This window comes from Panthera uncia, chromosome A2 (assembly GCF_023721935.1).
Source record: "Panthera uncia isolate 11264 chromosome A2, Puncia_PCG_1.0, whole genome shotgun sequence".
NCBI lineage: Eukaryota > Metazoa > Chordata > Mammalia > Carnivora > Felidae > Panthera > Panthera uncia.
Window position 1 is genome coordinate 66583141 of NC_064816.1, and position 15887 is coordinate 66599027.

Consider the following 15887-nt stretch of genomic DNA (forward strand, 5'->3'; position numbering starts at 1 on the left):
AGAATCGGGAGTGGCTGTTCAGACTCCTCAGGACAGAGTGGTGTTATCGACCGACACTATCTAGCGAGGAATCAGAATGATGTACAAGGCTCCTCTTTGTCATTCCTGACGTCCCCAACGCTAACCAAACCTCCATCTCTTCCATTTCTCGTCATGTCTACAAAATCCCTTCAATAACCTGCCCTCCCTGTCAGCTGACTCTTCTGCCCCAGAATTAACCCTACTCTCAAGTGAAACCTTAAAGACAAGTTAGGCAGTCTCTCGCTTCCTCTTCGCTGAGCCTACCGGGATGTCAGCAAAATTTGTCCTATCTTCATGCTACACTCAGTACCTTTGTAATGAGGTTTTCCGTCAAAGCCCCACCTGGAAACTAGTCAATGGCCATTCCTTGTGATATTTACTCTTTTTATGTTTTTCTTCCTTTTTTATTCACTCACCCTTACTACAGCTCCCCATGGAACAGATAGTCTGTAACCAATTATTCTTTATATCTTTCTGGTGTTCTTTTCAATATAATAAAAACTCACTAATCCAAAGTGCATTCACTGGGGAGATGGGATAATGCAGGAGATGACTTTTTCACTCACTGAGAAGAAAGTGTTGTAAATATCATTGTCATGAAGTACCTTTGACCCACTTACAAGCAATTTGTAAGGATCTTGGGATACTTATGTGCTAATGATACTAATTAATCTTTGATGTTCTTTAACATTTCTTCCTAAAAATACGAAGTTTGCCAGAAATTCGAATAGAATAGATACTTGAGAACAATAATTTTAAGATGATTTTTATAGAATTTTAATATGTAAAATTAAATTATTTTATATTAAATTGATACAGGTTATATTTATAGGACTTGAAGATTGTATTATAGCATTTCTAGAATCTATAAATACAGATTATATTTATGGAATTTGAAGATTCTAAATTCAGAACCCACGAATTCAGATGGTTGTTTCCTCAGTGAGCTCTAGAACCTGAGTTTTGAGTTTTTGCTGTCCCTGAATCAAACACCACCTTTGTGGGAAGAAGAATGTGGCAGAGTGGTTTGATGCTGCATGGCGACATCACTCATTTATGACAATGATCTTTTTTATGTTGAAATCCTATCACATGATAACCTCCCCCAAGCTTATTCATAAAGCATTCCACATGGCTGTCATCCCGTCTTGAAAGCCAAGAACACTTTGAAGAATCTCAACATTATGGAAAGAGTCCCTTCACCTAGGCAAACCAGTAGACAATGCATGTCTTAATACATGTGATGTGATGTGATGTTCTAGGCTTCGTATGTATGGAGATACTCTGGGGATACATGAAAATTCATATAAAAAGCATTACTGAAGTCTGAGTTACTTTTTGAATTATGTGGTTTCTTAAAAGATTAAAATATAACTGTCGGGGCACCGGGTGGCTTAGTTGGTTAAGCATCCAACTCTTGATTTTGGTTCAGGTCATGCATGATCTCATGGATCAAGCCCATCTAGGTGTGGAGCCTGCTTGGGATTCTCTCTTTCCCTCTCCTTCTGCCCCTGCCCCATGTGTGTGTGTGCATGTTCTCTCTCAATAGATAGATAGGTAGATAGATAGATAGATAGATGATAGGAAGGAAGGAAGGAAGGAAGGAAGGAAGGAAGGAAAAAAGAAAAGGAAAGGAAAATAAGGGAAAGAAAAGAAAAGAAAAGAAGTCATATGGAGATGTCCAGATGATAGGTCAATTTAAAAAATGCAAAAAAAAAAAAAAAAAAAAAAAACCAAACCTGGGGGCAAAGCCTCTTATGCTCAAGAAGGTGGAAACACTACCCTAGAAACTCTTTGCTTTCTTTCCTCTCTGTAGAAGCCACATGGTATCTATTTTCTGAGATGATGTTAAATGATGTCAATGTACCAAAACATGCAGGAAGTACATACAATGCCAATGTAATAGAGTCTGTCACCAAACCTCACTTTTCCACGTCTCCCTCTTGTTCCAGGCCCAAGATCCCATCCATCGCCACTGGGATTGTTGGGGGCCTCCTCTTGGTGGTGGTGGTGGCCCTTGGGGTGGGCCTCTTTCTGCGCCGACGCCACATCGTCCGCAAGCGCACACTTCGCAGACTGCTGCAGGAAAGAGAGGTGAGTAGGTGCCCAGGCCGCACGCCCACCAGTGCCCCTCTCCCCAGAACCCCAGACAGGAACGAAGGCTCTCCTGCCAAGTGTTGCCAACTATTTTAAATATGTAATTGTGTTATTATGCCTTATTGCTTACGATGGAAAAACCAGAAAGAATCTCTGAATGTCCAGGTATAAACAATTAATGACGTTTTGGTACCTCTCTGGAGTGAAATGCCAATGTTCCTATTATAAGTCTCACGACACAGATACAAAAGCCATAGGAGTCCTGTTTAACATACAGCACTCAGGTACATGCACAGGAGAAGGGCTTGCAAACAGGTTGTCTGGTGATTCCTGTGAAGGCACATGTTGAGATGTTACTTTGGCAAATCCCATTGTCTACAATAGTGCCGTTCCATTTTGAGCTCTGTTTGTGACTCACTCTACTGGTGGGTCTTCGGCCGGCATCTTTGTGTCCGGCAGTGTGTCAGAAGCCAGAGTCCCTGGGAGGAGGGACCCGTAGCAGCTCATAGCACAATGGCACTTGTGTGTGTTAGGAGGCCCGACAGGCTACCAAAATGACCAACCATATCAAAACTTCCCTCACCAGAATACTCTCAGTCCGGCTTATTGGCTAGAAACAGAAATCGAAATTGCATTTGTTGAAATGGAGCTCTTCTGTGCGAGGACACCTGTATCAGGGAGTCCCTGTCCCAACATATCTTTTCTGAAGTCCTAAAGAGAAGGTGTGCGTTCCTCCTTCTGAGTGAGCATGGTGGGTTCTTGGTGCTGACGCCCATCCACACATGGCTGTGTCTGAGCCTGGCTCACACCTCCTCCCATGTGGGCCTGAGCATTGAGGCCGCGACCCTCCTTCCTTGTCTCTCACAGCTTGTTGAGCCTCTTACGCCCAGCGGAGAAGCTCCCAACCAAGCTCTCTTGAGGATCTTAAAGGAAACAGAATTCAAAAAGATCAAGGTGCTGGGCTCTGGAGCATTTGGCACAGTGTACAAGGTGAGGCCACCAGGGCACCGAGACTTCTGGGGATGCAGGTTGGTGGGCATATTCAAAGTCCTGGGCTGTCTACTGTCTATCAAGCTTGTCTACTCTATGTGTAGCTCAGCGTTTGGGAAATTCTGATGTTTTCCCCAAGTTGTCGAGAGGGAATCTTTTATACTGGTGACATATAAGTGGTCCTGTGAGACCTGTACACAGACAACAAAGTTATCGTGGAGGACAGCATTGACTTTGTAAAGGGGTGAGTGGCAGGGATGGAGTCTGAAGGGGGACTGCCTCTCACTGCATGACAGCATCCAAATAATGCCCAGGTCAAAACAGCTTTTAATTTGTTTTTCCTGGATCCTGTTATATCAAGTCTGATTTCCATTAGACCCAGAGCCAGTATCTCAGAATTCTGGACAAAATGATCCACACTGGTTTTATAACTCACACAAGCTTTGGGTTTTTTGTAATCTAACTACTCTGATTCATGGAACAGTATATAGCCAAAGAGCTGCTGAGATGTCATGGCTCCTAGCACTGGTGACCTTGGAGCACAGAGCTGTGCTCAAGGTCCCTCACCCTTTCGGATGGTGTTACTGGTAAAGTCCGTGCATCTTGTGAGTCAGCATATTGCATAGTGTGACAGTCGCCAGTTAATGTCTTCTCTCCCTCCTCGTCACAGGGACTCTGGATCCCAGAAGGTGAGAAGGTTAAAATTCCCGTGGCCATCAAGGAGTTACGAGAAGCCACATCTCCAAAAGCCAACAAGGAAATCCTTGATGTGAGTTTCTCCTTTGTTTCCTAGTTATCCACAGGTGTGGGCATCAGAAGCCACATTTTAGAAGCCACACACTGCCCTGTTTTAGACTTTCTCCATCACCACATTCTAAATGTTCACTTTCATGTCTTTTTTTCCCTTCAGGCTGTAGTTGGTATAATTCCCTCTCAGGGCTTCTCCGATAGAGAAGACTTGGGTCCTCCATTTTGCTATGTCTCCCAAAAGGATAGAAACTCACAATCGCTGGCTGTCCACCAAGGGCCAGGCTCAGGACTAGTTGCTTTGCACATGAGGAACTCTCCCCATGAGTCTGTGGTGCAGGGGTTAACACTCAGTTTGCTTTGCAGGCATAAAGAAGCTTGCTCACGTTCACGCGATTGGCACAGGATTCCAGCCTATCGTTATTTCTTCCCCTTAAGCACGTGTCCATTTTGCTCTACCAAGTTATCTTTGAAGTGGCTTTTTTAAAGGTGCCTGGGATTATAGTATGGATGCTCTCTAGAAGCTCTGTAAAGTGTTGCCCCTCTTTGGTACTTTCCCCCAAATAGCTTAAATGTTATTTCCAGTGTTCTCCGTTAGTTTATGGGGCAAGACTTTGAAATGTGCCACAAGATTATTTGCACATCTTTACTTTCGGTACCACTGAACTTTCATCATCTTCTCTGGATCCTCACCAGTCGGTGAGGGCACTGCATCCCTTTAAACAGCAGTTGGCTGAAAGAGGGGCCACCATGGAATGCGGCCGAGCCCGCTTCAAGGGATGCCCAGGAGGATCCAGTGGACAATCCTATTGGGGTGTCCTTGTGAACACCATTGGCCTCTGTTTGCTGTGGGTTGATGCAAACTTTTGCTCCTGTCCCAGGGCAGAGCCAGAGAAAGAGAAGCTGGAGAGGCTTAGCAGGAGGTTAGGGGAACCAAGTCAAAGCAAAAGAAAACCGACTGCCTCAAAAATCTAGAGAATTTAGTTATCCTACGGTGGGGAGGGACAGGAGGCAAATGTAATACTCCCCCATCTTACATCTAACCCACAGGATATATACCAAACAAAGCAAACATGGGCCTTTTTTTTTTAATTTTTTTTTTAACGTTTATTTATTTTTGAGACAGAGAGAGACAAAGCATGAATGGGGGAGCGTCAGAGAGAGGGAGACACAGAATCTGAAACAGGCTCCAGGCTCTGAGCTGTCAGCACAGAGCCCGACGCGGGGCTCGAACTCACGGACCGCGAGATCATGACATGAGCCGAAGTCGGCCGCTTAACCGACTGAGCCACCCAGGCGCCCCAAACATGGGCCTTTTAAAAAATGTGTTTAGACACAATGAGCTTCCCAGTGGCATAACACTGTATACACTTCAATTACCCCCAGCTGACTTCCCTCCTTTACTCTGGCACACCCTAAATGAGAGATGATGTATTAATAAATAAAGTGCAGTAGCAAATCGCACACATTGAAGATATACGTATCGAGCAAAATTACCTCTCATTTTCAATGGCTTACAAATTAACGTGAAGTCCAATTAACATATACCGTCAGCTCTCATTGGCATAACCGCAAGAAATATGTTTCGAAGGCTCTTGACTTAGAACCTCCAGCTCCCTCACGTATTGCGTTGAAAAGAAAATCTTTTTTGCGGAGTCTGCTTCCTTAATTCGTGTTTTACTCATTCAGGGCATTCCAATAAATCTCACAAAACAAGGTTGAAATGTGAATTTCAGCAATGTTTACAACCCAGAGTAAGGGGGATTTTGAAGACAATAGGTGTGCTTTGGGGGAGAAGTCGTTTTCACTGAAAAGGACCTCCAGGTCCCCTGAAACCGGAGGAAATCTGCTGTGGTGGGGTAGAGGAGGGGTGGACAATAAAGTAAACCCTGAAAAGTTTACAAATCACGAGCCTCTGTGTACCTCTGGCTCTGCTTCTCTCCTGCTCTCTTCTCCCTCCATTTTGGGTGAAGTTTTGTTTGTTTTGTTTTGTTTTTTTTGCGTTTTTTTCTCCAGGGTTACTGAGATATAACTGGCATAAAGCATGGTGGCCCAACTTACACATACTGTGACGTGATACCGCAGTAAGGTTCACTAGCGTCTTCGCCTCATATAGATACAATAAGAAAAGCAAAAAAAGAAAAGTTGCTCCCTGCCTAAGAACTCTTGGGATCTACTCTCTTAACTTTCTTGTATACCATACCACAGTGTCAACTCCTTTTCTCTACCCCCCTGCCCCCCATTATTTTGTTCCTGCCTTTGATTCTTGTTTCTACTGGACTCTTATCTTTTCTGATATCAGACATCACAGCTGTCACAGTTCATGGGTGACACACTTGAGAACTTGTCATTTGCTTTTCCTGAAGCCCAGTCTGCCCAGAATTCGCAAGCAATCCCATCAGGGCAGGGTGATTCCTGGGTGATGGAGAGCCCCTGAAGGAAAGGAGGAGCCGGTAAGGGAAGTGATTATAAGGCCAGTTTCAACAGTGAGCTAAGGGCAAGTCAGTTCTGTGACAGGACAGCCCGATGGGGCTGAACGTGTCCTTTGAAGTGCTCATACTCACTTGTAAATGGTCCCACACACCCAATACCGGCTACCCTTCTTCCCCTACTGAGATCAGGCACTGAGATCCAGAACATACACGCGGCAGCCTCTGGTTTAAGCTGCTGGTGGTGGCTTAGTTAACTGGTACAGTTTCAAAAATGTAGGGGCACCTACCTTTCATTCTTAAGGTTCAGTGTATGCCTTCCTGAAGGAGTTTAAAATGTAGTGGAATCCTTTTCCCCAATTCTTTTTTTTTTTTTAATGTTTATGTATTTTGAGAGAGAGCGAGAGCCTGCGAGAGTTCATGCCAGCAAGGGAGAGGCAGAGAGAGAGAGAGGGAGAGAGAGAATCCCAAGCAGGCTCCATGCTGTCAGCACAGGGCCTGATGCGGGGCTCAATCCCATGAACTGTGAGATCATGACCTGAGCCGAAATCAAGAGTCAGATGCTTAACCGACTGAGCCACCCAGGTGCCCTCTTTTCCCCAATTCTTTTTTTTTTTTTTTTTTATGTTTATTCATTTTTGAAAGACAGAGACAGAGCGCAAGCAGGGGTGGGGCAGAGAGAGAGGGGGACACAGAATCTGAAGCAGGCTCCAGGCTCCAAGCTGTCAGCACAGAGCCCAACACAGAGCTCAAACTCATGGACTGTGAGATCCTGAGCTGAAGTTGGACGCTCAACCAACTGAGCCACCCAGGTGCCCTCTTTTCCCCAATTCTTTTTGTTTTTTTTTTTAATTTTTTAAATGTTTATTCATTTTTGAAAGACAGAGACAGAGCACAAGCAGGGGTGGTGCAGAGAGAGAGGGGAAAACAGAATCTGAAGCAGGCTCCAGGCTCTGAGCTGTCAGCACAGAGCCCGACGCAGGGCTCGAACTCATGAACTGCGAGATCATGACCTGAGCCGAAGTCGGTTGCTCAACCGACTGAGCCACCCAGGCGCCCCTCTTTGCCCCAATTCTTAACCTAAAATAGTTCACAGCTGAAGGAGAAAAGTGAAAAGGAAGGCATCAAACATCATTTTGGCAACCGGGACAAAATAATAGACTTTCAAGGTCCCAAAGCCTCAGAGGCACCCTGCCATGTGACTCAGCCTCAGGGTCTCCGAACTGAACGTGGGCTCTGCCTGCCGGTCTGTGCGCGTGGCTGGTGTGTCCAGTCCAGACACTGTTGTGGACTACCACACATTCTTTCTGCAAGTCACAGTGCACCTTTGAGATTCCAAGATAAACAGCTCAGAACAAAGCTCGCTTCAACTTCTGTGCACACCAAGCAGGACACACGACCAAACAGCGTGTCCATTGTTTTTGGGGGCGGGGCGGAAGCGATGACCTAGTTCTGTTGCACTATCGGATTTGAATAGGATCGGGGACCTGGCAGGGCTCCAGGCTCTGTGTGGCCCGACACCCACGCCCGTGCTCCGTTCCCCGATCCCCCCGGTCCAGGTCAGCTCCTCGCGGCCCCACAACAGATGGGCAGCTCAAACTGCTCTGCTCTGCAGATTTTTCTCCCCTCGAAAATGAATACAACATGTTTCCAAATCTCAACCAGATCTTGAGAAAATAGGAACGGCCAGAGGACTTCTTTGGAGTTATGGTTGTACAGTTTCCCAGACTTGGGGGAGAGACGTGATTTGTGCTTTTCTGGCAATCGCGTGGCCTCTTAATTTTTCCATAGACTTCCCAGTTTAAGTTTAGGGAAGGCAATGGAAAAAGAATGCAAACATTTATATATGTGCTGTGTGTGTCACGAGGTCTCCGAGCTTTCTGGTAGCCTGTTAACCAGAGCGCTCAACAAGGCATCACAGGAGACCACAGGGTGCAGCGTGTGGGGTGAGGAGGGGGCTCGTGGAGGGTGTGAGGAGACCCTTCTGTGGGCCCAGCTCTGACACAAGGCGTCTCCATTCGCCTCCCTGGGCCTCAGTTTCCCTTTCAGGCAAGTAACGGCCTCAGAAGATATGGGACTTGCAGGACCCTCCAGTTCTAAGTTTTATAAACAGCCCTTCTCCAAGATTAAACGATGTTTGAATGTGCATAAGTGTCAAATGTCTACCCTGCCCTTAAATGTTGTGATACGATGTTTATAATACAGAAGAAATACCAGCTCTCCCAGCTCTCCCTGCAAGGAGAGGGCCTAGGCCTGCAGGAAAGCATCCACACAGACGTTGGCAGCGAATGTTAAAAGCTAAGGGAGTTTTTGTTGCTGTTGTTAATGGGAGTGGCACGGTCTCTGATTTGCTTTGAATTTCTGCCTTTGTATGATTTCAGTGTAGTTCAGTCCTGACCGTTTTGAGGCACTTATGTGCCTAGACAGGTGTTTGGTACCACTGGAAGGACAAAAGAGGAATAAATGTCCACCCTCGCACCAAGGCATTAACCCCACTTGCTGAGGCCTCAGGTACATGCAGGGGATATTGAGGCGACAAATGAACAGCGTTTGCCAACAAAATATGGCGCTAAATAGGCAAATGACGGGAGCTGAGAATGTAGTCCTTTCCTCAAAGAGCTTGATGGGGAGGGAGGACATTTTCAGAATCACACAAGTATTTAAGAGCAGATTATGATTAGTGCTCCTGAGCACTCAGAATCCCCTGGGGGGTTTGTTCAAACAGATTGCTGGGCGCACCTCCCGGCATCTCACACGGTAGGGTAGGCCTGGGTGGGGCCCAGGAATTTGTATCTCCAGCAAGTTCCCAGGCAGTGAAGAGCCTGCTCCCCCAAGGAAAAACTGCGAGATGCCAAGAGAGTTTGAGACTGGGGAGTCGGGAAGGCCCCTCGGAGGAGGAGTCAGAGAAGGAAAGAGGAGGTGGAAAGACATTCCAGGCAGAGGCCCTCTTGTGGGCGAGGGCCTGAGGGAGGTTGAGAGAGCCCAGAGCAGGAAGAAGGGGAAGGAGGGGGGGTGGGGGGTTCCGGAGAAGGGGCTGACGTTCAAGGCCTGGGGCTGCCCAGGAACTGTGAGGCCGGAGAAAGGCTGAAGGCAAGAAAGATGATGTGATCAGGTTTGAGTTTGGGAGTATGTGTATTGCCCTCCACCCCCAGCCCAGCGACCTGTGTCCTCGGTCTCTTCTGTCACCCCTGGCTCCTGTGATGTTCTCACCCAAGCATCCCCCTTCTCCTGGGGGCCAAGTCCACATTCCGCCCTCAGGAGTGGTGGGAATATATGAAAGAACTTCTGAGCTCTCTGTTGCAGGCCATGTGGTCCCTGTCACATCTGAATTAAAGGTGTTCGAAGGGAGGACAGAATTTATGGGTGCTGTTGAGACAGAAGAGAGGGTCCCATTGTGTGCGCAGTTGGAAATAAAACCTGCTTCTTGCACCCAAGAATAGAAGGGTTAAAATAAAGTCTGTAGTCACAGTTCTGTGTCCCAAAAGGCCTCTGCTGTGACAGCCAGTTAAATGAGGGAGGGGGCACTTTGCAGAACAGCACAGTTTCCCATCTTGAGACTGAGGCACGGCGGCAGCATCCACCCCCCCTCTCTTGAGAAATGAATCCTGGGCAGGGGCGCCTGGGTGGCTCAGTCGGTTAAGTGTCTGGCTCTCAGTTTCAGCTCAGGTTATGATCTCACAGTTCATGGGTTCGAGCCCCACATCGGGCTCTGCGCTGACGGTGTGGAGGCTGCTTGGGATTCAGTCTCTCCCCCTGTCTCTCTCTGCCCCTCCCCGACATGCTCGCATGTGTACGCGCGTTCCTCTCTCTCTCTCTCTCTCTCACACACACACACACAAAAATACATAAAAACTTAAAACAACAACATCAACAAAAAACAAATGAATCCCGGGCAGCCAACAGAGTCTGCAGTCACTGTAACGTAATGCCCTCTGTCCGGTTCAAAGCCACCCAGAAGGGCCTCTCTGGCTCTACTCCCAGGACCATGGTGGTGCGGTGGACCATTGCCCGCTGAGACCCGGCCTTGTTGAGAAGTGAGGTCTCTCGCCGGGGCCACTTGCGGGCTTGTGTGACCTCTGCTGGGAACTTTCACCATCATACCTCTGCACACGTGTCTCCATTCAGCGAGAAAGGCATTACCAAGGCGTAGGGGCCCAGACACGGATTTCTGCAGCCCTGACAACATTTCAGGGTGCAGCAGCTTTGGCCTTCAGACAGAGGTCTTAAGAACAGAGACATCAGCGGGTTCCGTTTTCATTCAGTGTGCTGTTGCCAAATGCTGCGCGGGTCTCTCTGTAGACGGAAAGCCTTGCTTCACACTCACAGGGTCCCGTCTTCCACTCATGGGTCCTTTCACAGCCTGATACGTGTGCAGTAGACCTCGCGTGAATGTAAATGTCCATTGCACTGAATCTTTCATGGGCCGCCCCGTCCTCCGCAAGTACACACTTTGGAACTCAAAATCACGTTTGCGCTTTGCTTCTTTTTACCCGGAAAGGGCTCTGCCTGCCTCTCCCGTCAGCCACCATAGGGGGACCTTTCTAATGCTTTCCTCTCCTCTCCTTCATGCAGGAAGCTTACGTGATGGCCAGTGTGGACAATCCCCACGTGTGCCGCCTCCTGGGCATCTGCCTGACGTCCACGGTCCAGCTCATCACACAGCTCATGCCCTTCGGCTGCCTCCTGGACTATGTCCGCGAGCACAAGGACAACATCGGCTCCCAGTACCTGCTCAACTGGTGTGTGCAGATTGCGAAGGTAAGTCGACGTGGAAGCCCACCCAGACGGGTTGTGCACAGAGCAGGGCCCAGCTCCGAAAGTAGGGTAGAGATGCCCACTAAACAGGAGGTGCAGCTGCCTTAGCTCGCGGTGCCTGTCCCTCATGGCCTGGGAGGATGCGGTCATTCGTGGGAGCCCCGAAGAAAAACAACAAGGGGAAAAAAATAAAGACAGCTGGAAAATCGACAATTGGGTTCTCCATCCTGGGACAACTAAGTTTGCCGCAAGGGTACATGCGTGAGTGTGCGTGTGTACCCAGACACACAACATACGCTCTCCATTATTTTGGTTTCAGTTGAATTGATTGCTTTTGGCATCAAATCAGTGCCTGTCCCACTGCACGTTGAAAATCTAATGATATGACTACATTTAAACAATTTTCTCTTTATTAGGTGGTTAGTATGATTTGATGGCCAATGCTCTCATTTCTCTGGCGTTCTTTGTGTTGACTATTACGGTCAAGATGTGGCTTCTGCCCAGTCGGGACTTGATAACAAGGCAAGCAGGGAGGCTGAGGCCGAGGCTGGGACTCAGATGGCAGTGTGGCTGTGACGACAAGGGCAGGTGCTGGGTGTGAGACCCGGCAGGTGAACAGGTGCTTCTGCTGCTTCACTGGGACTCCTCATGTGCCCACCCCTCCTCTGTTAACAGACCTGATCCAGAGTGAGGGAGGGCGGATAATGCTTGGCCAGGTGGCCCTACCTGTGTGCTGAGGACAGAAGCAGAGCCATGTGCTGGGTATTTAAGTACCCATCTGGCCTCCAAAGGACTTGTACTTTAATCTCAAAACTCCCCCCCTTTTTTTTTAATGTTTATTTATTTTTGAGAGAGTGCGAGGTGGGGAGGGGCAGAGAGAAGGGGACAGAGGATCTGAAGCGCGCTCTGTGCTGACAGGCCGACAGCAGCGAGCTCGTAGCGGGGCTCGGACTCACAAACGGCGAGATCATGACCCGAGCCGAAGTCAGTTACTGAACCGATGGAGTGGCCCAGGCTCCCCTCAGACCTCTCTCTCTTGATCCCAGCACTGCATCAGTTATTTGCAACCCAACTGGCCAAATTCTGTTTTTTACTGGCAATGTTTTACTGGGTTGAATTTGGGGAGTTTGTGGGCAGGCCCCTTTCTGAGCGTGTATGTCATTGACATTGTCTGTCTCCCCAGTGCGGCAGGGTGTGGAGGGGTGTGCTGGGGCCACAGAGTCAGAAAGCCTGTCTTCCACCGGATGTTGTTTGGTTCCTGCCTGCTCACATCACCCTGTGTCGTGGTGGTAGTCAGTCCTGTGGAATTACTCTGGCAGTTGTTCTGATCTTAATTCCTAGCAGGTGTGTGAGGTGACTGATAGGACAAATAAAACATGTCTGGGGCACTGGCCAGCCAGTGGATGCCCATAATACCACAGGACAGACTCTTGCTGAGAGCACTGGCACCAAGGGAAGGCAGGCTCCTTTCCTGAATCCAGGGTTCTGGGCCATGTTGGCCAAGTGGGAGACCACCTCCCAGGATGACCAGAGTGCAGCACGTTGCTGTTTATTCCGGTGCCATCTACAGCTGCTGGAGGCTCCCAGCACCCTGGGAAGTGGGGGGGCTCTCCTCTTCTCACCGTCTCTAGTCTCCTGGTGTTCCTGTCATTCTCCCAGCCGTACCCTGGCCACAGAGCAGAGGGGTTATTCGTGTTATTAGAGAACAGCCCTGGAAGTGGGGAGCCATGCCTCAGATGCTATGGTTTCATGAAAATGCTCATTATTTCTGTGACTGGTTCAGTTTCCTGAGGCTGCCACAAATTGTCACAGACTGGTGGCTTACCACAACGGTAACTCACCCCGTCACAACTCTGCAGCTCAGCAGTCCAAAATCAAGGTGCCAGCTGGGCCATGCCCTGTCTGAAGGCTCTAGGGAAGAATCTGTCTTTGCCTTTCCTTTTTTGGTAGCTCTAGACATCCCCAGGCTCCTGGCTGTGTCCCTCCAACCTCTGCCTGAGTCTTCACATAGCCTCCTTCTCTGTGTCTCAGTCAAAATTGCCTTTTCCATTCTCTTAAAAGACACCTGTCACCCCTAAATCCAGGGTGATTTCATCCGAGACCTTTACCTGGTTACATCTCCAACACCCTGTATCCAAACAAACCAGGTCACTTTATGAGGCTCCTGGTCAGCATGAAACTCAGGGACCCTATTCAGTCCGGAACAGTGGCTGATCTGGGGGAGGAGGTGGTTAGCCTCAAGTAGGTTTTACTGAATATAGAATTATTCCTAGAGGTCTGCTCATACGCTGACTCCTGAACCCAGAAATTCTCACTTAGCTTTCTTCCTCGATTATCTAAGGCAACAAACTGGGAGTATGGCCCTCCGTACCTTGCTTTATTTGCTTTATTTTCTTTTAAGCACATCTTGCTACCTGGAAAGATGTGGCTTATGTACTTGTTCACTCGAGCGTGTGCCCACCTGCCCCATCTGGAAGGTGAGCCCTGGAAGAGTGGGCGTCCTGGCCGCATCGCCACCCGGGGCAGAGTGTCCAGATCTCTGTATACCTGCGGCCAGCTTCTCCTCCCAGATTCATGAGGCCCACTTCACCAGAGGGTGCCAAGAGACTGAGCATTTCTTCTCTAATTATCTCATGGCAACCACCAGCTCCACGAAAGTGACATTTTTTGTGATGGGGCACATAGCCTCAGCAAGTTTTGTCCAATACAGAACTGTGTTTACAAGTCAGCGGACTGTAGATTCAAATCTCAGTGGTGGCATTTATTAGCCATGTGACCTCCGGCAAGTTGCTTGTCTTTTTGTGCCTAGTCTCTTTGGCTGTAAACGAGATTCTGCCATCGGTCCTCCCGGGTGGTGAGGACAACCCCTTTTAGCCTCTGTGACGCATCTATCATGGTTCCCGCATGCACGTGGTGCTCACTGAATGCTCCCTCTCTCCGTTTCTTGCCCCGTATTTTGGCTAAGTTTTGTTGCATCAACAACTGAAATCTAAGCTGAAATGCTGTCTTCCTCGAGTTGGACATCCGCTTTCATTTAGTAGAGCATCTCCTGTTTCCGGATCTTCCCGCAGTCGTGAGTTTTGTTGTTTTTTTTTTTTTTTCCTCTCTCTCCTTTGCAACCTTACGTTTCAATCTGCCTGACCCCTGGTGTCTACAAAGTTGGAAGTGTATTTTACCCTAAACACCGGCTTCTCCGACCAAAGTGGAAAAAAAAAAAACACACAAACATAAATATGCTGGTAGCCACAGCAAGGAGGAATTCAGCTTTGCCTGGGCCCTGTCATAGGAGTTACCAGAGTCCCCGAGTTGAGTTTCCAGGGCCTGAGAGTTTTGCAGGATCGTTCTCTGTATAGCGTTACTCACAATTTCAGCCTGTTAATTGAAATCCACTATTCTGTCTATTGTACTTTGTTTAGCTCTTACTTCACATTGATGTTCTTCCAGGTGGTGGCTGTTAGCGGTCTGGGGTAGATTTGCTCTCTAATTCAGAAGAGAAATCTTTTCCCACTCTATTTGAATAGCTGTAGTGATGGAGTGCCTGTCCCGGAGGGAAAGGAAAATAATGGTTTCTTCAGTTGTGAAGAGAGAAATTTGCTCTTGGGTTAGTGACTTTTTATCTAAGTATGAAATGCTGTTTTTGAAACCACCCAGAAACACTTAGTGGCTGACCAGAAACTAAACTCGTGGCATTTTTAAAGTGGGATGCATTGACTTATAAACGTCCTGCATTGATTTACAAAGGCATGGACTCTCTTGGGAAGTTTTCTCAATATTGATGGAGAGCTGGCCACTGTTAGGCAAGTTTATTTTCCTGGCTGAACTGCTGAGAGGACAAATTATATCACCTGGGCAAAAGGAAAAGAAAAGAGAAGAAGGAAGGGACTCGGTCAGGATGGGACTGGGAGAGCAGAAGAGAGCCACAGCCCCTCACCGTACACGGTGAAAATGGATTCTATTCTCTGGTCTCAGGACCGCCACCTGTCCCCCGTCAGAAAGATCTTTCTTTCCTAAGCTCCTGGCTCATGAGGCCGGGTAGCTCCCACTTGCTGGGACTTAGCTGCTTCAGAAAGTGTATCCACTCTTTCTGGCTACATAAGGCAGCTAGTAAGTCCGAAAATATATCAGATGGCACAATAATGTTATAGTATGTTGTAATCTGAAAGATCCTATCATCCTATCATCCATCTCTTGGAAAATACCCCTCCGAGTATCCGTTGTCCCACACATTATTGCAAAGTCCTGCAGGAAAGCAAGCTCTCCGGACTGTGCTTAATCCGTCATTTTCCCAAACCTTTGGGACAAAAGAACTTTCTCATCACCTAACCCTGATTAAGATCTCACGGAGTTGAGTTTTCAGGGAATTGGCATACATCGCGGATCCTCGGGATCAGGCCCCAGTGGGGTTTGAAGACAGAAGGCAGGAGGCAGCAGAGGCTCTTGGGAAGACATGGGCTGCAGGGCCATTCTCTGACCACAGCTCGATGGGCACCGAACCATGCTTAGGTCAGGCTGTGAGATACAGTTTAATAAGGATAAACTTAAAAAGTTAGTTCAAAGCTTTCATTTTAGAAGTACACGGGATTACTTGGTGTGGTGTAAGTTTATTTGAAGAAGCCCCAGGTGTTTTCATGGGCTACACATTTGTCAGAACCGTCACTGCCTGGGAGCCGCTAAAAGGGGGAGGAGACAAGATGGGCAGAGCCATTCGCAGGTTATCAGGTCCAGGTGAGGAGAAAGAAGTGCTCGTTCTACCCTGATGTAGCCAGAACATTCCAGGCCACGTATGTTCGGTTCTGCGTGCCCCGTCATGAAACCCATGTTGACAAACTCTACTGTGGTCATAATAGA

The 15887-nt window shown here is 48.1% G+C and overlaps 1 protein-coding gene across 1 annotated transcript in view; it reads left to right on the forward strand.

The window, feature by feature from the left end:
* Window positions 1-15887, forward strand: part of EGFR (epidermal growth factor receptor) — a 209573-nt gene that overhangs the window by 173244 nt on the left and 20442 nt on the right. The window contains exons 17-20 of the mRNA XM_049641278.1: window positions 1974-2115; window positions 2986-3108; window positions 3779-3877; window positions 10857-11042. Coding sequence (XP_049497235.1) covers window positions 1974-2115; window positions 2986-3108; window positions 3779-3877; window positions 10857-11042 — 550 coding nt within the window. The remainder of the gene's footprint in view (window positions 1-1973; window positions 2116-2985; window positions 3109-3778; window positions 3878-10856; window positions 11043-15887) is intronic.